The sequence below is a fragment of the Schistocerca piceifrons genome, chromosome 8 (assembly GCF_021461385.2).
Source record: "Schistocerca piceifrons isolate TAMUIC-IGC-003096 chromosome 8, iqSchPice1.1, whole genome shotgun sequence".
In the NCBI taxonomy this organism is placed as follows: Eukaryota; Metazoa; Arthropoda; class Insecta; order Orthoptera; family Acrididae; genus Schistocerca; species Schistocerca piceifrons.
In genome coordinates, this window is record NC_060145.1 from 315,549,224 (window position 1) to 315,576,444 (window position 27,221).

At 43.2% G+C, this 27,221-nt stretch overlaps 1 protein-coding gene and 1 non-coding gene across 2 annotated transcripts in view; both read left to right on the top strand.

The window, feature by feature from the left end:
• LOC124711624 (probable serine/threonine-protein kinase nek3) overlaps window positions 1-27,221 on the top strand; it is a 357,746-nt gene that overhangs the window by 54,440 nt on the left and 276,085 nt on the right. Inside the window, exon 2 of the mRNA XM_047241796.1 lies at window positions 15,765-15,960. Coding sequence (XP_047097752.1) covers window positions 15,765-15,960 — 196 coding nt within the window. The remainder of the gene's footprint in view (window positions 1-15,764; window positions 15,961-27,221) is intronic.
• On the top strand, window positions 1,818-1,892 carry Trnas-cga. Its single transcript has one exon. It is a non-coding gene; the product is annotated as a tRNA-Ser (tRNA).

A 27,221-nucleotide genomic window follows, 5' to 3' on the forward strand; every position in this document is an offset into this window, starting at 1 on the left:
TCATGCTGTTTGTATTTATAACCTTGTCAAAGAACTACTAAACGGAGATATAGTTTATAAGTCACAAGTACATCTGTTATCGTAATTTGTGCAGAAAAGTTATTAATTTATATCGAGTGACATAATTTAACAGGTTATTAAAATGACAAACACATTTGTTGACTTGACAGAATAATTCTTTGTTACAAAAAGGCCGTTTTTTAGAAGTTTGTCAATTGACTTCTCTAATTTGCATAAATAAGTAAATAACATGAATTATTAAGAATTACATTGGTTTTCGTCTAAAATAGGAGTGTTGACGTGAATACTGAGTGAAAACGGTCCTAGTGAACACATAGGTTTCACTGGGTGATTTTTATTTAAGGAGGTCCAATATATGTGAGTTGGCCACTATTTTTCGTACTTCATATTAATTATTTAAGATGAACTTAGTGTTTTTACACGATGACATTTGCTGCATCAGTGATCAAGTGATATTAACTTTTGTGTGGGTCAGTTGTTCAGTATAATTTAATGGGTTGACTGTTTATGGAGACATGTTATGCAATCATTGTTGACATACACAATAACTTTTCTATAATCATACATACTCATTAAACTGGTTGAATTTGGAGGGTATCGCATACTTCGGTAAAGTAAAGCCTTTAATAGGTTCCGTTACAGTGTCAAGTGCTTTCTGAAGGCAAGGAACACGGCATCTAGTTGAGCACCGTTGTCTGCAGCGCTGTTGACCTCGTGCGGGAACAAAGCGGGCTGAGTTTGGCAGGATCTCTGAACTGTGACACGTAAGGATGTATCTCAGCACTGTTGTCTACGTTTCATGTGCATATCGTAAGTTGCGTTGATTCTGTCTGGTGACATATAAGCTGATACTTTCGTTTCTGTGTCACAGTGATGGGAACTAAGTTGTCTTACAGGCTACAGACTGTTCTAGTCCTGATACTTTCTTAATTTAGGTGATACAATTTAGGTGATAGGGACCTACATGTGAAAAATGCCACATTTAATCGTCGTTCGAAAACGGCGTTAAACTGTAGGTCCGCTAAAAGTTAGTTCAAAAGTCAGAGGAAGGCAACAGCATATTACCTCTGACAGCTATTCGCGAGTGGAACAGGAGTGCTGAATTAGAGGTACGAAAAGAGCCTTCTGCCACACCTCATTAGGTCTAATTCTGTAAGAGGTGGTTGACGAATAGCATGTGTCTTTTCTCGTGCCATCATATCCCACACGTGCTGAGCTGCAGATAAGTCCGGAGATAGTACTGGCCAGGGACGTTGTTGCACGTCTTGGAGAGCACGTTGAGTTACACGGGCAGCGTGTGGGCAAGCATTATCCTCTTGGAACAACACGTCTCCATTCTATTGCGAGACCGACAAAAGAACGACTGGTCTAGCAACATTCCTCACGTACCGAGCGCCGGTTAACGTCCCTTCCAGAAACACCAAAGATGAACAAGAGATATAGCTTCCAGAATGAGATTTTCACTGTGCAGCGGAGTGTGCGCTGTTATGAAACTTCCTGGCAGATTAAAACTGTGTTGGTAGAGCACTTGCCCGCGAAAGGCAAAGGTCCCCGAGTCTCGGTCCGGCACACAGTTTTAATCTGCCAGGAAGTTTCATATCAGCGCACACTCCGCTGCAGAGTGAAAATCTCATTCTGGAAACATCCCCCAGGCTGTGGCTAAGCCATGTCTCCGCAATATCCTTTCTTTCAGGAGTGCTAGATCTGCTAAGTTCGCAGGAGAGCTTCTGATAAGTTTGGAAGGTAGGAAGCGAGATACTGGCAGAAGTAAAGCTGTGAGGACTGGGCGTGAGTCGTGCTTGGGTGGCTCAGTTGGTAGAGCATTTGCCCGCGAAAGGCAAAGGTCCCGAGTTCGAGTCTCGGTCCGGCACACAGTTTTAATCTGCCTGGAAGTTTCAAGAGTTATAGCTTGTCGCACCAAAGACCGTAATGTCTGGGGTGGGGTCAGTGTGTCTTGGACGAACGCACTCTCCAAGATGGCGTTCACCAGGTCTACGTTGCACGCACAAACGACCATCACTTTCGTGCAGGCATAATCTGCTTTCATCGCTGAAGACCACCGCGCGCCATTACAAGTGTTCCTCTGACGGTACCATCGACCAGTGCACGCCGATACTGTGGCTTGAGAGGAAGACGGGCTAGAGTTGTGTATGGCAGTGGAAGACGGGCTAGAGGTGTGCGTGCCTGTAATCCAGACGAGTCAACAAGCCTCCTACTTGCTTCATATTGAGACGTCTGGGCTCACAAGCCTTTTATCTGGTGTGTGGTATCTGTATGATCTGCCACTGCTGCTCTTACAATACGACGATCCTAGTGGGCTTGTGTACTGCGTGGACGTCCAGAATCTCGTCTACGGGTGTGAGAATGTTCGCGTGATCACTGATACCAGCATCGCTGAAGAACTGGAGCAGTACGTCCAAGTTATGTGTCGATGCTTCGAAAGGACTAACCCGCCACTCGGAAAGCAACAATCTGATCCCTTTCAAGCACGCTGAGATGGCTGTAGCAAGCACGAGTGCGTCTCTGTGGCATGGTTGCCTACTTCCTTCACACGTTCACACCACATTGAGCCTTCTAGCTGTGAGCATTCCCTATTAAAAGAAGGACACAGATGGCCCTCAGGTAGCTACGCCACTGCGCAATCAGCTGTGGCATAAGCCGTCATCAGATCAAAATCAGTGTAGTCTTTCCAGGAGTACTATTTTTTTTTCTGGAGGTGTATTTGTACGTTGAATCCTCCGTCATGCACTGTACATTGGGGTGCGAGTATGTGTATAGATACAGAATTTGCCCTCTTTCTTTTTCCACGGTTTAGCCAATCTACTTTCCTGCCGGGCCATTAAGGCAGTGCGCCTCTACCCCCTTGAGCTGGCTGAGGCTTGTGAATTGTGTAGAAGACATAATGGTCAGCTGGGCAGCAGGTTCGCGCAGAGGCTGACGTATGCCGCGTAACGGGGCCGCGGCGCTTTCATTGACCAGCGGGCCGCTCGCCGTGAATCAACTTTCTCTGTAGCTGAAGCTGGAGCTGGAACCGCAGTGGGGAGGCAGTCTACTCCGCCTTTGATGTGCCGACACGCCCCCGCCCCCCGCAGCGTCTGCCGGGTAATCCGCCTGCTTCCACTTCCTGCCACGCGCCATGCTCTGTATTCCGTAGAGGGGGCGCTCGCGATCCCGATTGGGAAGCACGTCTCACCAAGGGGAGCTCCCCGCAATATTGGTGCTCATTTCGTAAGAACCTCAGAGCCGGGCAATGAGATTTACCATATCCAGGCAGTGCGGGGCAATATATTCCATGTGGAGAACAGTTTTGTCAAAACCTGACACTGAACTGATAAATGCAGAAGGGAAAAAAACAATCGTGTATCCAAAACGACATGATTGAGAATATGCGAAATATCTAAAAACCGTTCGACAAGAATGCTGTGCCGGCAGCTTCACATTAAACGTAAGAAACGCAACCAAAATCTCAAATTGTTTTTATACAATTCTGACATTATCAGCGATGGTGTGGGTGGGGGGTGGGGCGATCAGTAGTATTATGCACTCACTCAGTCTTCAGGCCACGAGTGGCCTACCGGGACCTACCGACCGCCGTGTCATCTTCAGTGGAGGATGCGGATAGGAGGGGCGTCGGGTCAGCACACCGCTCTCCCGATATTCTTGACCGAAGCCGCTACTATTCGGTCGAGTACCTCCTCAATTGGCATCACGAGGCTTAGTACACCCCGAAAAATGACAGCGCTAAACTTCCGTGATCTCACGGAAACCGGTGTATCCATTGCGGCAACGCCGTTGCCCAGTAGTATTATGGACACTGAATAAATTGTCAATTGTCAAGATCGCTAAACTCATTTATTCATACAGATGACCAGTTTCGGCAATACTTGCTGCTATCTTCAAAATGCAAAAGATGGGGCTGAAAATGCTAAGATACAGCTGCTAACATAGCAGCTAACACAACCATGTCCAAAATGTCTAACACATGGAACAGCAAAATACCTGTGTGTAATTCATTTCACAATCTTCTCCATCAGTACAGTAAGTGGTGATACACAACGTATGTCCACGTTGGTATCGTGAGCAACTCCAGAAGTTGGCTGCTCAGATTTAAAGTAACAGCTATGTACAAACACATTATTGTTCCGATTACAAGTGCTCACATTCATCATAACTATTCGACTGACAGATCACAGCGTAAACATTCTTAGTGATATATAAATACATGAGATGAGGTATAGTCTGTCGGTAAACTGAAGAGTGAGCGAGCGAGTCCCCACTCTGCCAACCCAGCTACGTCACAGGGCGCTTCTACAGGCTGTTTCACGACATAATACCGGCCCTGCCACGGCGCGCGCTTTAAATCTGTGGCGACGCCGTGTACAGATACGTCTCGGCTGCGTTCATTTTTAGACAAATGCATTAAGATCATAAGGAATACAAAAAACCATAGCTTCTTCCGAAACACATCATAGAGTAAATATTATTAACACAAGAACGGAAGTCAGGATTATACTGCAAACATAGAACCGAATGCCTGTTCATGTGAATGTATGTTCCTCTATTGCTATTCGTGAAACGAACCCCATATAATGCAATCAGTCTGTACAATTTAAGGCCTGTTCTTACTTTGTGTTTCTACCAAGAGGTAGAAGTTTTCTTTGAAGTACTACATTGAAACTGAACAATTCTTGCAGCACGAAGTGTGTTTAAAAAGTAAGCAGAAATTTATAATTTTGTGTGTTGTATTAGTCCGATTTGCACTACTTTTTCGTCACTGTCTTTGTAAACATGCCTCAAAAGTATGTGTACAATGTTATGCATATTGGGTATAGTGGCAGTACAAATCGATACAATCCTGTCACATCAGGTTAGGGCGTGCATTTATTACTCGAATTGATTACATTTGCATAAATTATCATCACAACATATAGCCGAGTCAATATTCTGCGTCTGCTGTAATAAGATGTGCCACATACATAAAACGTAATTTATACATGAACCTTTTTATATCATTTTAGAAAATTCCTAAAAACATTTTATATAAATTCTTAATAATTCTTTACCAAATTTTCCTTTTTAACAAATCACACCCAATATGACAACCCATAATCACTTAAAAACTAAGCTAATATACAGCTAATGATATCATATGTAGGCTAATTTTAGTTCATTCAGGAGTAGCTCGATATCTACAGAGACAGATACGATATTTCATCAAGAATATATTCAGGGTATGTGTACCGACGATGGAGCTATTTCATGTTTATGCTTATGTTGTCGGTTGCGATGTTTAGTTGAGCTAATGCAGGACAACACGGTACTCGAGGTCTTGGCGGAATCTCTAGGAGAACATTATTCCAGTTTTTAAATTTTCTTAAAATGCAAGTAATTATATGCCTATCCTCATTCAAATAAAGCAATACTAAAAAAAAAGCGAACTACATCAAACAAATTAATTAAACGAAACTATTACACATTATTTACGCATGTATGGAAAGGAAAGAAAAACAACTCACATCTACACTGAGGTGACAGAAGTCATGGCATAACTTCTTTTCCCCAGCAGAAATATTGAGCCATGCTGTCTCTATAGAGATCCATAATAGTGAAAGTGTTGCCGGTGCAGTATTTAGTGCACGAACTGACATCTCGATTATGTCCCATACATGTTCACTAGCATTCATATCTGGTGCTCTTGGTGGCCAAATAATTCGCTCGAATTTTCTAGAATGTTCTTAAAACCAACCGCGATCAGTTGCGTTCCGGTGGTATGGCGCATTGTTGGGTTGTTTTGGGGGAGGAGGCCAGACAGCGAGGTCATCGGTCTCGTCGGATTATGGAAGGACGGGGAGGGAAGTAGGCCGCGCCCTTTCAGAGGAACCACCCCGCATTTGCCTGGAGCGATTTAGGGAAATCACGAAAAACCCAAATCAGGATGGCCGGACGCGGGATTGAACCGTCGTCCTTCCGAATGCGAGTCCAGTGTGCTAACCACTGCGCCACCTGGCTCGGCTGGCGCATTGTCATCCATAAAAATTCCATCGTTGTTTGCTGCAAATGGTCTCCAAATAGCCGAACATGACCATTTCCTGTCAATGATCGGTTCAGTTGGAACAGAGGACCCAGTCCATTCCACGTAAACACAGCCCACACCGTCATGAATCCATCATCAGATTTCATATTGCCTTGTTGACGACATGGGTCCAAGGCTTCGTCCGGTCTGCGCCACACTCGAACCCTACCATCAGCTTTCTCCAACTGAAATCGGGATTCACGTGAGGAGAGAACGGTTTTCCAGTCGTTTAGGGTCCAACCTATGTTGTCACGAGCCCAGGAGAGGCTCTGCATGCGAAGTCGCCATTTAGCAAAGGCACTCGCGTCGGTCGTCTGCTGGCCTTAACGCCAAATTTCGCTGCACTGTCCTAAGGGATACGATTGTCATACGTCCCACATTAATTTCTTCGGTCATTTTACGCGGTGTTGATTGTCTGTTAACACTGATAACTCTGCGCAACGGCAGCTGTTCTCGGTGGTTACTTGAAGGCCGTCGGCCACTGCGTTGTCCGTGGTGAGAAGTAATACCTGAAATTTGGCATTCTCGGGGCACACTTGGCTCTGTGGATCTCTAAATATTAAAATTCCTAACGATTTCTGAACTGGAGTGTCCGATGCGTCTAGCTCCAACTACCATTTCGCGTTGAGAGTCTGTTAATTCCCGACTTGCGGCCGTAATCACGTCGGAAACCTTTTCACACGAATCGCCTGAGTACAAATGAGAGCTCCGCAAATGCACTGCCCTTTTATACCTTGTGTGCGCGATACTACTGCCATCTGTGTATGTGTGTATAGCTATGTCATGATTTTTATCACTCCAGTGATTAGTTCGAAAGACATATTATTTCGCATTATATCTGTAACTTTGCTTATAAAAATAACATATTGTTTACAACAGTCAGCATGTACCGGGCTGCCATGTGGAGAATAACCTGATGGAGCGGTTGCCGACCGTACTCATGCAGAATTGTAGCGCCCTTGATCTACAATTACTACCATCATCAGAGAACTAAAACACTACATACGCACAGAACACGGAACTAGCCATGCATACGTCTAAATAAATTCCTATGCAATAACTTACACAACAGGTCTTTCACACACAACAAAATTTCAATGCAGCTCAATCACGTAATCTGTGCTATAAAATAAATACTTTGAAGTGCTGGGGTAATCAACTAGTTTACCCAAAGATAAAACTCTGAAGAAATTACAATGAAATGAATACCCCTAGCTGCATACAGGCGTTGATATAAGTCAACGGGGACAGTTGAAAATGTGTGCCCCGCTCGGGACTCGAACCCGATATCTCCTGCTTACTGGCAGACGCTCTATTCGTCTGAGCCACCGAGAACACAGAGGATAGTGTGACTGCAGGGACTTATCTCTGGCACGCCTCCCCTGAGACCCACATTCCCAACTGATTGTCTCGCACTATATTCATAGTGTCCTTGCCCATTATACTCGTTACTCGCGGATTTTTGCCGATTCCCGTAAGAGTTCGGGCACTGATTGTGCATCCGCACGGAAGAAGATGGTCAAATGGCCGGTGAGCCTTAACTAAACATATGAAGATGGTATCTGTTCTTTCGGAGTAATGAGAATAATGGGCAAGGGCCCTATGAAAATAGTGCGGGACAATCAATTAGGAATGTGGATCTCACGGGAGGCGTGCCAGAGATAAGTCCCTGCAGTCGCGCTATCCTCGGCGGCTCAGGTGGATAGAGCGTCTGCCATGTAAGCAGGAGATCCCGGGTTCGAGTCCCGGTCCGGGCTTGTCCAAAAGAACAGATACCATTTTCATATATATAATATATATATAAAACTCTGAAGAGCTGACTAAACGGAAGTTAATATAAATAGGTTATATTAACACAACTACGTTACACGTACGGACCATTCTGTTTAAGAGCTGAATTTTAGAAAAATTTTCTTCTGCCATTGAAAAGCCAAAAATATTTACTTCTGTAGATCGTAGGGGTACTTTTACGACACCACCCACATCTGCAGAAACGAATGCGACAATCGAAATTGCATGAAACAAGGCTGAAATTATAGACGTTTGTGAATGATTTAGTGAAAGATATAGTAAGAATTTATATGTACTGATGCTAGGTAAGATTAAGTATTCCTTGACTTCTTAAGTTTCACGGCTGATTGCTACACACGATTACAAAAGGCATGACATTGTTCTTAGAAGGGTGCGTGAGCACGACGAACGGCAATGCACGCACTGCAACGTGCTCCCATTCTGGCCAAAAGGATGGAAGCCGTTCTTGTGGTAGCACTAGTTAGATGCTTACTAGTTCAATGGTATGAGAAAAAGCAAAGTGCCTCTGGTGGCACCAGGCCAACACACTGCTCACCAAGATCCGTAGCGTATGGGAAATAGTTGTGGTGTTCGACTCGGCACAATACGAAATGAGATGCCAGGCCGCGATTCACTGGAGGAATCTTAAGTGAATATGACTCATAAAAAAGAAAAAAACTGACTTACGAAACAGTCGTCATTCCGATTCTTGCATATTTCTGTATTTCAAGTAGTGTTAATATAAGTCTTACTGTTAAAATTTCTATAGCACAAATCATTCCGCACATATGTCACTAAGTGATCAAGAGAGGAAAGCCAAATTAAGGTTGATACGCTGGCATACCGACAGTTGTTCCTCCCACACACCTTTCGTGAATGGAACAGGAAAGGCCAGAGTTACCATCCGCCACACACCACAAGGTGGCTTGCGAACTATGGATGTAAATATACTCCGTTGGTACTAAATCACATTCGAAATGGCTCCTATCTCTCTCTCTCTCTCTCTCTCTCTCTCTCTCTCTCTCTCTTTCTCTTTCTTTCACTCATTCGCTCTGCCTCCTTGACACTGGACTAAATATGGCGGTAGCGTCGCATTTCGAGACGTCGACCTGCTCTGAGGCACCCACGACGAGAACAAAGAAAAAGTGGCGTGCAGTTTTGTGGCCGGGACCGCTTTACTTGGGATGGCACGAGGCGATAACGGGTGAAAGCGCGCGCGCGCTTAAGCGGAACATTTCGCGCGGCCCCGGCTCCGCAGAAGAGTAAAGTACTGGTGGTGGTGGTGGTGGTGGAGGCACTTGTTCTGCGGACAATGCGTGCCGTTTGGCGCGGCTATAGAGGCTCGCCACGTATTGTGCGGCGCTCGACAGCTGAGGCACGAGGCAGCAGCCGGCAGCGCGCGGCTACCGCACACGTCACGAACGCCCGCAGGCTACCCGCAGTACACTCTCCGTCCTCTTTCTTTACGCAGTGGCTCCTCGTTTTGTAGCGCCTACACCAGGGCCTGCAGAATGCAAACTGTGCAAAAGCCCGGAAGTGCGGCACAGGTGCGCACTTCTCACCAAATGAGTGGCGACGGTTCCGCTTCCTTATTTAAGGGGTACAAGGACTACCGTAGGAGACCCAGTCTTTCGTCCTTCTGGCGGCTGTAGCCGTACGTGAGACGTACTGAGAAATAGCGAGTATTGCAAAAAAGCAAAGTACGGGAGATCTGTGTTCTCAGTCTGCCGAATAATAGGCGGCCAGGACGTTGACGGTTGAAAGATTATAACTAATTTCATAAAGACGAGTGTAGGTGTGCTGAACAGTGAAGAACAGCAAGCCAAAGTAAGTGTGCTTAGCCAGCCGCTGTGGCCGAGCGGTTCTAGGCGCTTCAGTCCGGAACCGCGCTGCTGCTACGGTCGCAGGTCCGAATTCTACCTCGGGCACGTATGTGTGTGATGTCCTTAGGTTAGTTAGGTTTAAGTAGTTCTAAGTCTAGGGGACTGATGACCTCACATGTTAAGTCACATAGTACTTAGAGCCATTTGAACCATTTTTTAAGTGCGCTTAAGAAAATGGATGAGCCATATCAATAGGATTTTAATGTACGTCACAGTAATTGATACCGCTTGAGCTCTTTAAGCTTATCCATTACGGATATTTTAGAGCTCGTGATTGTTAATTGACTGCAAATGAGTAAAAGTGCAACCAGCCACTTTTTTCAATAGTTATTCATTATTCCATGAACCGACTTTCGAACCTTTTCAGTTTCTTTTTCAGACAGTTTTCTGAAAGTTACATCACTATTTGCAGCATAATGTTCGTCAGTGAGTGCGTAACACTTCGTCATTGAGTAGCGGTCTAACGCACGGCTTTCTGGATTGGGAAGGAGCGCCTGGTCCCCGGCACGAATCCGCCCGGCGGACTTATGTCGAGGTCCGGTGAGCTGGCCAGTCTGTGGATGGTTTTTTGGCGATTTTCCATCTGCCTCGGCGAATGCGTGCTGGTTCTCCTTCTTCCGCTTCAGCTACACTATGTATTTGCGATTGTTGCGCAAACAAGTCCTCCACGAACGCGTACACCACCATTCCTCTACCACATAAACATAGGGGCTACACTCGTCTGGTGCGAGACGTTCCCTGGGGGGTCCGCCAGGGGCCGAACCGCACAATAACCTTGAAGAGTGGTTCGGTGTGGACTGCGGTAGTCGTCGTGGGGTTGTGGAGCCTCTCCGTCCCTTCTACGCCCCCGGGTAACATACAGTACAATACATACAAGTAGTCAGCTGCTGTTTTTGTGTAGACTAATATTTCAATTTCTTCAAGAAGATCAAGTATCGTGCCTTTGTGAGCAAAATGCAGTATTTGGAGATTTTGTTCTATGTTGTTTGCAGAATGATTGTGTTGGACAAATCCGCCCAAACTGAACTGAGAAACAAAGTTTTCCTTATAATTTCGAAGACTTACTAGTTCAAAACAAGTAACCAATCAACCACCCCTACACCCCCTCGCCAACCATAGCCCCTACTCAGCCCATCCCCCTATCCCTCCCCTTACATCCTAATTACACTGGTGTCAATGTAAATATCCTACCACAGAATAAAACTTGTACTATTCTAAATGGTGAAGCCCTCTACGGTTAATATAAACGAGTACTTTTATACATATTAGCTCTAGCTGAAACAAACAGAATCTGCCTTTACTAAGATTTCAGGTATCATTCATGTAAGAACAGTTCATTCGGTGTGTGTGTGTGTGTGTGTGTGTGTGTGTGTGTGTGTGTGAGAAATCTTATGGGACTTAACTACTAAAGTCATCAGTCCCTAAGCTTACACACTACTTCACCTAAATTATCCTAAGGGCAAACACACACACTCATGCCCGAGGGAGGACTCGAACCTCCGCCGGGTCAGCCGCACAGTCCATGTCTGCAGCGCCGTAGACCGCTCAGCTAATCCCGCGCGGCAGTTCATTCGAACTTTTGTTCTCGGTTTTAAATATAAAGTGTCCGGTCATACAAACAGCTTTAGTCCATTACAAACAGTGTAACTTTTGTACATATTACCTTTAGCTAAAATAAACAGAATCTACTCTTACGAATATTCCAGATTACGTTACTGCAAGAACAGAAATAAGTCAAGAGTTCATTTCAAGGTTTGCTTTGTTTTAAATTTAAATATAAAGGTCATGGTCATAGAAACAGCTGTATCTCATTGCAAATATGGTAACTTTGTAGTATTCTGTTCCTGAGCATACATGTTAATGCCAATCTCGATTAAAATATTCGCTCATATGCTGACTGTATTACACGTTAATATACGAATAGAAACAAGTCATTAGATCACTTGAAGTTTGTTCTTGTAGTAATTCATTTATTTATTTTATTTTGTGCCAGTCTGATTCAAATATTTGCCCTTATATCGACTTAAATGCATGTAAACAAGAACAATTACATCTCTGAACAAAGTTGCCCTGTGCCATATCTTTTTGTTAAGATCTTTGCTACAAGCAACAACTGTATAGGACATGCTGGGTGCTGGCAAAGTTTCAGTGTCACAATGTAAATAAATAGAGATTGTGTAAAAGTGTGTGAAATAATGTACCAGATGGCCATCAAAATGGAAGCAGACAGACAGACACTAACGAAAAAAGCCGCCCATACTATTGCAGTAAGTAAAAAACTATATTTGCCTCCATATCGACAGATAAACAATAGTCATGGCGATACAGTAAAGCGTGTTCCATCCTTTTGTCACAGAGCCAGCACACAGAATTATGCTAGAAATAGTGATGTAACTTCCAAAAAACCATCTGAAGATGAACCTGGAAAGGTTCGAAAACCGGTTCATGGAATAATAAATAACAATTCAAAAAAGTGACTGGTTGCAGTTTTTGTATTTACATACTCTTGAACTCTTCGTTTCTTGTGTTACGTTCGTTTCTGTTTTACTGTACAAAGTAATGTTTTCAGTTTTCCAGCATAACAATGACAGTATGTCTGCACAGCGAGCAGAGTTTCAAAATTACTTTAAGAACAGTAAGAGCTGATAAACCGTTTTCCGAAGGAGAGTGTGTAAAAGACTGTCTCCTTGAGGCCGATGACTTTTTCTGTCCCACGAATGTTAGCAAGTTTCAAGAAATCTACCTTTCTAAACAAACACTGACACGAGATATAAGTGTTATGTTCGGCGATGTGCACAGCCCGCAGGCAGTAAATAAATAAGGCTACGACTTTGTTGCTTTCTCTGTTCCGTTGATGAAGCAATAGGTCTTATTTTTTTCCATTATGGAAATGAATAAATCAAGGTTTCGATTTAGTATTTATGACGAAAATCTTCGCAGTTACTCGAGTTTGTCAATGTGCTGTGCTCTTGTGCCGGACATTAACTTTATCGTTTCTCATCACCAATGATAAACATGTTTCGAATTTATTTCATTTTCTAATTTAAAATTGTTATTTACTAACTCTGCTCCTTGCTACATAGGCGAACATTGTTATGTGAAAAATTTGGTACTGAACTGGTTGTTCAAGGTATACTTACATGCTTCAAAATTATCCTTTGATTATTGAGAGACATATTTGTCACCATCGGCGTGACAGGTGTTTAGGTACCTAACGCGTGCGTAAAACCAACTGGCATATTTATGCGCCATTTGTTCTTATGTTTTGTTTTAGAACCGTGACGTTTGTTGATAGGACGATGGATTAACACTATGCCTTCCCGTGATTGCATTGCACACTGTGAAAAGAGCACGAGAATGCCCGAGGTACAATGTATCCTAGCTAGTGGATAATGTCTGTGCTTACAGACATACACTAAATGAGAGATGACCGTTCCGTTTCCCTGTTTACACGTCTGGTAAGTGTGCACACTGTCACCTGGTAGTCCTGTCCTACACTCTGCGTAGTTGCAAAATATTGACACCAATCGTTGGCCAAAGTATGGAAAAAGTGGTAGAAGGGTTCCAGAGAAATGTACGAACACGCGAGGCAATAGTCAACCTACGCCTTAGAAGACAGGCCAAATAGACGCAAACCTTCGTTCATAGCATTTGCAGGCTTAGATAAAGCTTTTGACTGCGTTGACTGGAGGAGGAGAAAGTTAGTGTTTAACATCCCGTCGAAAGCGAGGTCATTAGAGACGGAGCACAAGGTCGGATTTGGGAAGGATGGAAAAGAAATCGGCCGTGCCCTTTCAAAGGAACCATCCCGGTATTTGCCTCAAGCGATATAGAAAAATCACGGAAAATCTAAATCAGAAGTGCCGGACGCGTGTTTGAACCGTCGTCCTCGCGAATGCGAGTCCAGTGTGCTAACCACTGCGCCACCTCACTCGGTTATGTTGACTGGATTATACGCTTTGGAATTCAGAGAATATCAGCGGTAAAATACAGGCAGGGAAATGTTATTTACGAGTTGTACAGAAACCAGATGGCAGATACAAGAGCCGAAGGTCATGGGAAGCACCGGCTGTGAAGGCGGTGATACAAGGTTGCAGCCCGTTCCCTACGTTATTGTGGCTGTATACTGAGCAAGCAATAAAGTAAATCTAAGAAAAAATCGAAAAACAAATTAAAGTGCGGGGATAAGAAATAAAAACTCTGATGTTTGCCGATGACATTGTAATTCTGCCAGAGACAGCAAATGACTTGCAACAGCAATTAAACAGAATATAAGGCGTCTTGAAAGGAGGATGTAAGATGAACATCAGCAAAAATAAAACAAGAGTAATGCAATGTAGTCGCATTAAACCAGGTGATGCCGAGGAAATTAGATTAGGAAATGTGATAGTAACAGTAGTAGGTGAATTTTGTTGCTTGGGCGGTAAAAAATTTGACACTCGAAGTAGAGGAGATATAAAATGTAGACTGGCAGTTGTAAGAAAAGCGCTTCTGAAGACGATAAATTTGTTAACATTGAGTATAAATTTAAGTGTTATAATTATTGGATACAAGGAGCTGCAAATCAAATTGATGAATATTAAGTGTTATAAATTCTTTTATGAAGGTATTTGTCTGGAGTTTAGGCCTGTATATAAGTGAAACGTGAATTATAAAAAGTTCAGACAAGAAGAGAGTAGAAGCTTTTGAAATCTTCTGCTACTGGAGAAGGCTGAAGATCAGATTGGTAGCTCGTGTAACTAATGAGAAGGTACTGATTGAAATTGTTTAGAAAAGAAATTTGTGGCATACCTTGACTAAAAGATGGGATCAATTGGTGGGATGCATTCTGAGGCATCACAAGGAATGATCAGTTTAGTATTGGAGGGGTTTTGGGGGAGGAGGATGGGGGGGGGGGGGGAGAGAGACCAAGAAACGAATAAGCAGGTTGAAACAAATGTAGGTTGCAGTAGTTGTTAAGTGATGATGAGGCTTCAGCAGTTTAGAGTAGCATAGAGAGCTGCATGAAACCAGTCTTAGGACTGAAAACCAAAACCACCACCACCACAACGAGAACAACAGCAACAACAACACACTCTGTTTTCCAGTGGTCAGTGGGACCGAGCAGAGGCGTGCAGTAGCAGAGACTTTGAGTTTTTATAGTCCCATTTAAATTAGTTGGGATGCTACATTAAGTTCCAAAATTGCGACGCTGTCGCACAGCCGCCAGTGCACTTCGTTCTGCACAGCAATATAATGTCGCTTTAAAGTCCCTATGTCATACAAAAACCACGTAAAAATGACATTCGCCTGTGATATAGACCTCTATAGTATGTCTACGCTTGTCAAAAATGTTCCCTTTATTTTAATTAGGGCCAGAGCCATGTTAACTTTCTTCTTAAAAGGAGTAATTTTCCTTTCCGGGAAACACCATCAAATGTAACACTTCATATCTTGAAAACTAAGGAATTCACTGACACTTTTTTCCTTTTGTTGATTACGAAAATATTTTACACGGCAGCGAATTTTTGTAATGCTGCACTTCGCTTTGCCAAAGCTATGAAAAAGCTTCGGAGATTGCCGTTAATTTTGGAATTCCGACAGTATTTAACTCGTACCAAGTATGAACTTTCTAGTCTCCATCTCCACAAAGTCACGTACAAACTCTGAAAATCACGTTTGGCATAGATCTCTATAGACTCTCTAATGACGCATCACGTTGAAAAAAGTGGAGATGGGTGGGCCATCTTTTTTTTTTTTTTTTTTTTTTTTTTTAATTCGTCAGCGGGAAAGCAGTGTATATCAGTAATGCAGATATGTGACTGCAAACAGACAAAGAAAGAATTCCATAAATTCGTTTTTGGTCAAGGAGATAATTAAAATTTTTTCCAATGGAATAGCAGTTGTCACGAATACAACGAGCGTTCGTCGAGAGGTTATGAATTTCAGCTGTATGAAGTTTGTTGATGCGAGTTTGCCAGCCTCGGTTGTGCTTAGTTGTCGGGTGATTGTTGCAGGGTTTCCTGGAGGCAAACCTGAAGTGCTTCTGGAACGCGTCGCTGCTGGAGGCGATGCGACAGCTACAGTTCCAGGGCTACGTGTCACCGGGCGTGCTGCTCGTGTCTGCCGGCGCATGCGCTCTAGAGGTGGTGCGTTCCGCCTGGGCGCGCAACGTACTGCGTCCACCGGCCAACTACTCCATCTCCGCTGTCGGTAAGTGCTCCTGAAGACGCTCTACGGACGGCAGAAACGCCGCCACTCAACCTCTCCGCTTGCCAAACCCTCCTCAGAAATTTCACTGATGGGCCAAAACATTACGAACGCCTGCTTAATAGCTTGTCCATCTTTGGAACGAAATACGTCACTGATCATGCCTATCAGGGAGTTTGTTGGTAGGAGAGTTTTTTGGTAGGTTTGTGGAATTAGATGTCTACAACAGGCCATGTAATTCGTATAAATAATGGGCCACTGATCTGCATACACAGTGATGGTGGCCGATAGCGACCTAGATGGATTCCATAGGATTTGCATCAGGCGAATTTGCCGGGACGTCAACGTGAGTTCACTATAACGCTCCTAAACCAACTGTAGCACAGTTCTGGCTACGGGACACGGACAGTTCTACTGATAAACGATGACATCGCCGTCGAAGAAGCCATCAAGCACGAAGGGATACAGGTGGTTCGTAGCTGTTGGAGTGTGTCTTCGAGTACCGCCACGGGTCTCATGCAAGCGCAAGATAATGTCTCCCATAGTACAAACTATTCCCACCAGCCTGCGGCCGTGGCGCGCTCTATGTTTTGAGCCGCCGTTCATCTTGATGACGGGGTTTGTGGAGACGAGCATCGACATAGTGTAGCAAAACTGCGATTCACCCGATGAGCCGACACGTTTCCATTGATAGAATCCCGGTGGTCCCTTCCCCACTGCAATCGCAATTGACGATATCGTTAGGTAACATGTGAGCACGTGGTGTTTCGGAGCTCCATGTTCAACGATGTACGATGGACAGTCTGCTCCGAACACTTGTGCAGTCATGGTCTGTGCGGCTGGTCCCGCCGGAGGTTCGAGTCCTCCCTCGGGCATGGGTGTGTGTGTGTTTGTCCTTAGGATGATGTAGATTAAGTAGTGTGTAAGCTTAGGGACTGATGACCTTAGCAGTTAAGTCCCATAAGATTTCACACACATATGGCCATTTTTTGAATACTTGTGCGTGCACCAGCACTCTGCTCTTTCGGCAGAGATGCTACAGATCACCGTCTCTCCTACTTTAGAGAGCAAACAAGCCTCCGAACTCAACGGTGTAAAGGGTCTCGGACGTTTAACCACAAAGCACCTACTGGTAGTTTCGCTGTCCTTCTACCTCTTTCCGTAGATGCTCACGAAAGTAGCACACGAACATTCGACCAGCTTCGCTGTTTGCATTCGTTCACAGGCTCTGCCTAATAATAATTCCCCTTTGTCAGTGTCACTTATATCAATGGATTTCCTCATTTCCATATCTTCGTTAGGGTGGTACCCCGTCCGTGCCTGCTGTGTAGCGTCCCCGCACTCCAACCGCGTGCTGATATTGTCGACGCCGTAGAGCTGCTACTGCCACAGCTCTCGCAGTGGAGTTGAGGCACGATGCGCGATGACGTAGGTCCCCGTTGGTGAAAGGGAGACAGAAATGCGAACTCGTACGATGGATGCTTCTTCTGATTTAAAATTGAATGATTCATTGCCCGGATATGCAGTAGTTGTTAAATCTTATCTCATCCGCATCGTACACACCACCAATTGCGAGGAAACATTGTAATTACCAGTCTTCCCGTACGTTGTTGGCTCGTTACTATGGAGTTGTTGAACCTGTATGAAGCGAAATCCACAGATACTCTTTGATCACGTCTGAGTGAACCTACGCCGTAATGTTAAAAAAATGTTCAAAGGTTCTCTTTTCAATTAATGAAGTAGGTATTTTGATATTCATATTAAATTGTCCCTGCTGAACAGTCGTTGGTTAACTATCGTTGATTAAATCACTTAATAATGTAGTCCACGCTTGATATTTCACTTGGAACGAACAGTTTATTGTTCCTTGGTCACTAAATACTTTATAACTTTCGCACCACACGCACACGTAGTTGGTTGGTAAAGTCAGTTCTATTGAAATTAAGTTTCTTGACAATTACGACAACTTGACTCTGGCCAGCCACACGGGCGCATTTAACCTGTAGCTGCATACCGGAATAGCATGCGTGCTTCCCTCTAGGTGTTAATGGACAATTAACAAGCGGATAAAAATGCTTCCACCTACACGCGTGCCTCTGCTTACGTGTGGAGCAAGCACAAATGCACGGCGATTAGACGCAAGGCACACAGGTGTAACTGCAGCTTTACTCTGTTATGGAGTGTGAGCAGTTCAGAAAGTCCCGTTAGATTAAATTCGAACCCTGGTGCTTGCCTTTCGGTGCAATGCTCTTATCGACTGTGCTGTCCGCGTACGGTTAACGATACACATTCACAGGTTCAGTTTCGTCAGTTATTTGTATTTTACGACTCAATCGCAGTTATGGATCCACAGATTCATGTGCTCCACAGGAACATGCAGTACCATTGTGCAGCACATGGGACAGAGGCTTGCAGTTTCAGATGCTCGTAACCAGTTACCTAAAAACCTAATTGTGATTGTGTTGGCAAATGTAAACTAATCTAACGATTACAGCACTCACGCTCACCCCAGACAATAAAAATATACTTTATAAAATTGTGCCATCATCTGTTTCCTACTTTCCAAGTTCCACAGAAGTTCTCCTGCATATCTCACTAAACAACCACTGATAAGGAGAAACGTCTTGGCTATAGCCTATGGGTTGTGTAGTGGAATGTACAGTGTTGTTTCTGTCTGTTATTGTTCTTCCTTACTGAATGACAACAGCGACCACTCATAATTACCTACGACACATACTTTATCTATTGAAAAGGCTAACGTCTCTACCTGGTCCAATAACGAAATTAAAATGCCCATCACGCTTTAACGATCGACAAAACTTAGTGGTTCTTGTGCTTACATGGAAAAATAGGGTGTGGTGCCGATGAATATGCTTTTTTTCACATCTGGGGATGAAAAATTTTGGACTCGTGACTTCGCTGCGCTTTACGAGCTCAAATCAAGCAAGTTACCAATTTTCCTGGTTAATGCGGACTCGAGGCTGTGCAGATAACTGGAAAATACGTATGCTTTTATCGGAAACTGGTATTTACTATATTAAAAAAACTTCCTATCAGTTACATTTGAAAGCTCATTGCATTAGTTACGCGTTATTCGCTGAATGCTAGTAACTATTTACAAAATTACTTGCTTTCAGTTCACTAACTATCTCTCCCTTCCATTCATTTCTTTTTCCTGACAACGATTCTCTTTTTCGTATGAGTCAAAACTGGTGTAGGCGATCGAATTTTGTTGCGCATAGTCTTGTAACAGCTCAACGTATTTCTACGCTTCGATAACTTGTTTCTTGACCGCTTCCTTTTCGCTTTCTTCCTCTACCGAACCCTTTTTTCACTATATCCTCCTCACTTAACTGCTGAAATCCCGGTACATATAATCGTAAATCGTTGTTTAACTACTGGGGGATAATTTCGCCACGTGCGGCTTCATAACCAGAAATTTGAATTCTAAACTAAAATATTTGTTTATTACAGCAGAATACTTAATGTTCCACTTTTCAATTCTTCAGAATTCACCGAACTAGCGCTGGTAATTACGGTGCACACGTGTGTGTACGGAAATAAATTTTAGTTCATTTTTTGGCTGGAAGACGTCGCAGATGCTGACGGATTACAATTTCTGGTTTCTCTAATTGATTTATACATGAGATGTAGGTATTTTGCTAGACATAGGTGCTTCTTTAGGTAATCATACCCACGGACACACATCACTACGAATGAACACGAACTGAAACCCTTTTGAGAAAGCAGAATTCTGTGGGACGGCATCTTAGAGGCAGTCTAGTGGCAGATTGCCAACGGTAATTCTCTGAGACGTAGATGAAACAGACAGCGTCGTCTAGGAAAAATGACCAGCGCAGCCTGTTCTCATAAACTAGTTGGATGGCTCTCAACTACGTGCCATGCAATTCATTTCTAGTTTCGTAACGTCTTCTCAACCTTCAAGTGATATCTTGCTGCACAGACGTGCAACAACACTCTATTCTACTGACGCAGAGGACACGTTTTGTGGTGTAAAACACTTCTAGCTTTGTGAGCGTTTCACAGTAATGGGGCACCGTTTCAAGAGGCTTTCAAAATCAAATGTGTGTGAAATCTTATGGGACTTAACTGCTAAGGTCATCAGTCCCTAAGCTCCTACGCTACTTAACCTAAATTATCCTAAGGACAAACACACACAACCATGCCCGAGGGAGGACTCGAACCTCCGCCGGGGCCAGCCGCACAGTTCATGACTGCAGCGCCTTAGACCGCTCGACTACAAGAGGCTTTCATCGTGGTGATAGTGACAGAGGGCTCCTCCAGTTGTGACGCCGATATACAAGCGCGCACAGTTTATGCACAATGTCTCTGGGATTGTAGATACAATAGGAATAATATGAATTAACGTCCCGCGGACTGCGAGGGTTTTGTGAGACAGAGCGCTGTGTGGGAAAGCTGAAAGATGGGGAATGACATCAGTTTCGTTTCAGAGGAACGTTCTGGACTGAGTGTGCCTAAATGTTGACGCCTGGAAGGAGATTTGCACGATTTTACTCCCGAGTACGAAGTTTGAAGCGATTTTGTAATCGGCTCATCTTGTTATATAGGTGCTATAACATAAATATTCGGTCTATTCTGCAAAGTTGCTGACTTCTGAAAAATTATAAATAATCATATTATTTGATAGGTGATTTTGTTGGCAATAGACCCCAAAACATACCTCATGTCAGCGATGAAATGGATAAAGTTAGAACACCAAGAAAATATATTTAACTTGTATACTGGATATACACGTCGAGGGTTGTTGTTTGATATAAATGACCTAAGTCACAATTGTCGAGTCCATTCACTTATTTACCACAGGTGATATAGTTAACACTTCTTTCCAGTCATCATTTCAGATTTACATATAAATTCTTGTTCAGTCTGCGCCGTTATAGCACAGTACGATAAACAGCAAGTGTACAAGCTAAAAGCTGTTATGAAGTGACACACACGCTCGTCGCCGCGCTCTTCTGTATAACTTCATAACAATAAACTTACATTTTTATTTGATACAGCATATGGCATAATTAGATTATTATAACTCAGTTAATTTCACAACATATTATTTACCACTATTTACTTCACAGTGTTAACCAACATAATGTACAATCAAAGGTTCTGAGCAAGACTGCTTTTCTTTCAAAAACAAAACTCACACATGAAAAAAATTCTCCAATGCAATCTTTTACTTGTTTACCAATGAACATTTTTGTTACCTGTTAAGGGCTTTGCCATTCGCGCATAAACATATTAGATACTATCACCTTACGTACAGTACATATAATTCAGACGAGGACGACCAATCCTCTCTTGAGCGCTGACGAACACCAGGCACGAACTCTTACGGGAATTGCCGAAATGAGGATAATGGGCAAGGAGCACTACATTAGTAGTGTGTGGATAAGTTCGGAATTTGGATCTGTCGGGTGGAGTGTTAGGGCAGTCCGTCCAGTTGTGTTGACCACTGTGTCCGGATAGCATAGTGGTCAGAGCATCTGCCTAGTAAACAGGAGACCCAGGTTCGAATCCTCTTGCGGCACAAATTTTCAACTTTCCTCATTTATTGAAATTAATGCCTTCTCGCAGCCATTGTCTGTAATTTCTTTTTGACGTAATAACGTCTGTTTTTTGCCGGCGCGGTAACTCAGCGTGTTCGGTCAGAGGGTTAGCTGCTCTCTGTAATAAAAAAAACTGAGTTAATGGATGAACGACGAACTGAAACGGGTGTCCTGCAACGTCCGCACCGAGCAGAAGCAACGAACGAAATCGAACAAAATGAGATTTAAAAAAAAAAAAAAAAAAAAAAAAAAGAGCATCTGCCTAGTAGACAGGAGACCGGGTTCGAATACTCATGCTCCAAAAATTTTCAGCTTTCCACATTTATTGAAATTAATGTCTCCTCGCAGCCATTGTCTGTAATTCCTTTTTGACGTAATAACGTCTGTTTTATTTAAACAACTTTAAGAGTTTTCAAATAATAAATTCGGAGGCAGTACTTTTCAGCGAACCCTCGTATATGACGCAGAAGAGGTTATGTTGTATAGAGAATTTGACAGCCTGCGGTAAACGTCTAAAATGATTTGAACATAGGGAAATAACGCCTAGGCTGTAGACCCACACATGAAAAAACTAATTAATATGTTCATCCTTCCAGGAAAAACGTCTCTTACAAAACTGACGTCTTTTTATGAAAATTCCATCAGTTAAGTGTCGTTAACAAAGTATTATATCAGGTACGCTTATTACTGATTTACATTATTACTTTCTCATTTTGCTGAATAAATAAAAAATAGATTACAGATAGATATTCAAAATAGGGAAATATCAGTGCAAAAAATTAAGACAGTGCAAAGATTAAAAGATAAATTAAGAAAATGAAATGTACGTGTGTACTGTGTTGCAAACAAGTTGTGTGTATCGTGTTCTACAATACTACACAACAGTGACAGTCTACTTTACAGTGTCCGCTTTGGCTCATCGTGCAAATATAACTGTAACTCTCCAGAGACGGCCTCTCCCTTGTCAGAGCAGAACGCTGTAAACACCGAGCCCCACGGCTCTCAGCTACGAGTATCAGAAGAGACCTGCCGTTACCGAGAGCTCTGTGGCGGGCCAAGTACCGCGCTATACCGCGCCAGCGCCTCTTACGAAAACTCCTTTCGCTCTCGGAATTGGCAGCGCTCCGGGCCGCACCAGAGTTGGGCTGCCAGCGCAGCGCAGCGGAACCGTCGCCCCTGGCGGTACGACGACGACGCCGCCTCGCCTTTGCGACCAGGCTCCTGCTTCCAGGTTACCACAGCACGCCCTCATATCGCGTCTCCTAAAGTAGGCCCGTTTGTTTTGCAAACAGTTACCGGACTAAAAGCCTCGGACACGCTTTCGTTCTGCCACCTCGTAAGTAAGATGCGCACTTGTGGAATATCAGGCCGCGCCTGGGATTAGGACTCGGGACACAGTTCCCAGCAGCACTGGTGTACAGCTCGCTATTATTAGCATATGATCCGAATCACTTCGTATGTTGTCGTCGCTGTTGTTGTGGTCTTCAGTCTGAAATCTGGTTTGTGGCGCAACCCACGCTAGGATGTCCCGTGCAACCCTCTTCATCTCTACAAAACTACTACAGGCAACCGTAGACCACCATAAATAAGAGTACACTACGATAGTTTTTCTAGCAGCTTTGATCAGCTAAGGTCGTACTAATATTACCTGCACATTAGGTGTGTTGCATACCTATCGGGCGCTACCTCATAAAGATCGCTTTTTTTACGATGGCTAATCGGAAAGTAAGGAACGGTAGGTCGCGAAACGGAAACCACAGTGAAAATCAAAACTGTTTGATTTGCAACGGTTAGCTACTTCTCTACACAGTCGCCGCTCAGACTTAGACACCTGTCGTAGCGTTGTACCTACTTTTCAGTTCCCTCGTTATAGAAAAGAGCCGCCAGTGCTTTTCGGCAATTTTCTACTCTGTACTGCAGCTCATTGTCTGTGTCAAAATATTGTCTTCAAAGCCAGCGGTTCATTTGAGCAGAGATGGACCTCAGGGGTAGTCAGTTATGGGCTGTATTGTGGGTGATCAAACACTTCCCATCGAAAACGCTGCAGGAGCATCTTCATTGCCCCTGCAGAGTGCGGCCGAGGATTGTCGTGTAGAACGAACCGCATGACAGTCATGTGGATTGCATAGCTTCAGGTGAAATCTTTCGCCAGGCCCTCATACTTGGCGGGAGACGCTGATTTCTAGCCAGCTTTACGTTCTCACTGTGAGCTCAGAACCGAAAAGAGCGACATGTTGCGATCGATGGGCGTACTAGACACAGTGCCCAACGCATCTCTACAAAGCTTCATCAGATTTTCACTGTATTTTCTATTTCGCTACCGTTCGTTCTTTACTTTCCGAATAACCCTCATACATACGCGATCAGTATCTTACTACATTTCCCAAAAAGCTAAAAGCACTGAATTGTCTGGAAACAGAGTGAGGGTGTAAAAGGGTCAGGTAACCTATGGGACATAGTTAACCTCCTCTCTGTTACTTAGAATAATCAGTATTTATAGCAAAACTAAAATTTTCAATGATTAATTCAGGTTTTATTCGAAAACTGTTGATTTTGAATGTGAAAAAGAGTGATGTTGCAGAGAAAATAAACAAAACGATGCATATTTATCATATAGCACTAGAAAACGCAATTTCTCCAACTATAGGCAAAATAAGAAAAAACGCAAAACGAAAGTATATCAAACATCGCTTCAGTACTTCGCCGAACTTATATAAAACATGTTTCTGTAATTCATTTTTGTTTTGTTATTTCGCATTTATCAATAATAACACGAAACTCTTACCTTTGATAATGATGAAGAATATTGAGTACAAAATAACAATCATTATATATTTTTTTTTCTTGTTTCTGTGCATATAAGCTGTCCTTACATCAAAAGTAATTACTTGGGGTACATAAAAGCGCGTAGGTTAGGCTATCAGCTAATTTTTATTACTTATAAAACGCAAATTTCATCCATCGCCAAACAGACTATTCCTTGATGCCTCAGGATGTGTCCTATCGTTTAGTAGAGCCATAATTTTATTTTCTGCCCAGTTCTGTTCAGAATCTCCTCATTAATTGTTCCATCCACCCATCTAACCTTCAGCATTCTACTGTACCACCACATTTCAAAAGCTTCTGTACACTTCGTGTATGAACTGTTTCTCGTCCACGTTTCACTTCCATACACGGATACACGCAGTTCAGTCCCAGCCAAGTACACTGTGAATCAAAACTTAAGGACGAAAGTAACTTTCCCATGATGTGTCACTGCCAAGTAACATATCTCGACAAGAGAATTCAAGAAGGGAAATGCTTAGGTAGAAGCTGCGTTTTGTGGGAATTAGTAAACTGCATCTGCAGCAAGAACGGAACTTCTGGTCAGGTCAGTACAATATACAATCAGACAAGGGTAGAGCTGGTACAGTACATAAATCACGTAGTAAGTGATAGGATTACCGGGAGCATTGCTAGGGAAACAAACGTAACTTTATTTAAAAATGAACAGTCGAGATCGCAATAATGATTCTTTATTAACCGGTTTCGGCTTATCTACAAGCCATCTTCGGAAATTTTTGGCGCCCTGGCGGCTCCTCGGACTTTTCGTAATACCGCGATCGTGAGTGTACGATCGTGGTATCATGAAAAACCCAAAGACCTGGGTTCTCTCTGTTTTTTGTTTGTTTGTTTTTCACGTAATGAGAACTGCACAGTTTCATTGTTAGTCATTTGTGTATTTTATAGCCTTACAAAACATACACTGCGTTTTATAAGTAATAAAAATTAGATGATCGCGTAACTTCTACATTTTTGTGTAATCAAAGTAATTATTTTTGGTGCGAGTGCACTTTACAAGCAGAAATATTAAAAAAATCTGTTTAATGATTGTTGTTATTTTGTACTCAATGGAACGTGTTCATCGTGATGAAGGCAAGAATTTCCTGTTATTGATAAGTGCGGACGTTGTTTATAAAAAGTAGAAGCATGTTCTGTATGAGCTCAACGAAATATTGAAGCAATGTTTGATATGTTTTGTAGTGTTTTTAATTTTACCTTTCTTCGGAGGGAGTTGCGTTTCCTAGCGCTATGAAATAAATCTGTATTGTTTTTTTTTTTTATTCTTGCTACAACATCCGTCTGTTTCTCGTTAAAAATCAACAATTTTCGAATAAAACCTGAATACAACATTGACAATTTTACTTTGGTATAAATACTGTTTATTTTTAAATAACAGCCAGGACGACAAGTATGTAGAGCAAGAATGTTCCATAGGTAACGCGGCCCTTTATATATCCTCACTCAGTTCCTAGACTCCGGTATCTAGGGGAATATAGTAAGACACTGATCGCATAAGCAACCAAAGCGATCGAAATGAGGTACACCTGATACATCTGCAACACACCTAACGCACAGGTAACGCAGTTATGATCATAACTGACAAGGCTATTAGGAAAACTACCGTATCTACAATTACATAAGTCTACGGTAGCCTACGGTAATTTTACGACTTTACATAGGGACAAAAGTAGGAGTAGGCCTATACTGAATGAGAAAATAGAAATGTGGGGAATCTGCAATGAAGAGAATAGTGAATACATTATCGTAGCCGGGATGTACATGAAACGAACACATCACAGTAGTATAGGTTTACAGTATACAGGAACTAGCTCCGCCGATGATGGAGAGACTGGAAGAATGTACAAAGGTGCCATGTAGTAAGCATCAAACTGGTTTGAAATATACTATATCCGTGGGGGTAAAACTGATTAATACTTCAGTACAGCCACAGAATGAAGATAGGAGAAACAAGATTTACATTCCATTTATAAGTAAAGATCACGCAGCGGGTTTCTCGTTCTCATGCTGGCAGTAGGGTGGTCCTTGAACCCCCCAGTACTGTGATTTGGAGAAAACTGGGAAACGGCTTTTGTTTCTGCGCCGCCTCATGCTCCCTCACGAACTTGATTACCCTAAGAAATGGGACAACCAGTTAGCGGTTTATAACGACACGCAAACCGTCATCTGTTCTTTTGCAGCTTCTGCTCTGTAATCGTTGTTCTGATGGAAAAACTACGGCTGTGATTAGGGCGACTGTTTGGCAGAGGCTGTGCCGCCTCTAACTGCGCGGAGGATCCGGCCTCCGACAGCAGACTAAACTCTATTTACAAAATTGTTAAGTATTTCGTGTCCACTTGTTGACAGACTGACTGTTGCCTTCTGACTCGGGTTCTTTGGCTGATGTTAGTTTGATGGTCTGTCTGACGTTTCACCATCACAAGCGGCTGGCAGAATCAAAGCTTCACCCTCTATCGCTGGTGGTGAACTGAAGTCGAGCTCACGGCCGCAGATTATATGTACATGGTGCGCCAACGTCCAAGGGTTTTTCCGTGGTCATTTCAGCTGCAGTTTTCCGTTTCTACCTGCAACAGCCGTTCGCTGCAACACAGGGGACTTTCTTGTTTAAGCTATTACCATTTTTCTATAGATTCTCTGAACAAGCGGGCGTGACAACTTTTCCCTCCAGTAAGAAATTCCGCGTCGATGATTTTTATTAGGTGGTCTGTCTCACACAGAGTGTCCTCCAAAAATGGTTCAAATGGCTCGGCACTATGGGAGTTAACATCTGAGGTCATCAGTCCCCTAGAACTTAGAACCACTTGAACGTAACTAACCTAAGGACATCCATGCCCAAGG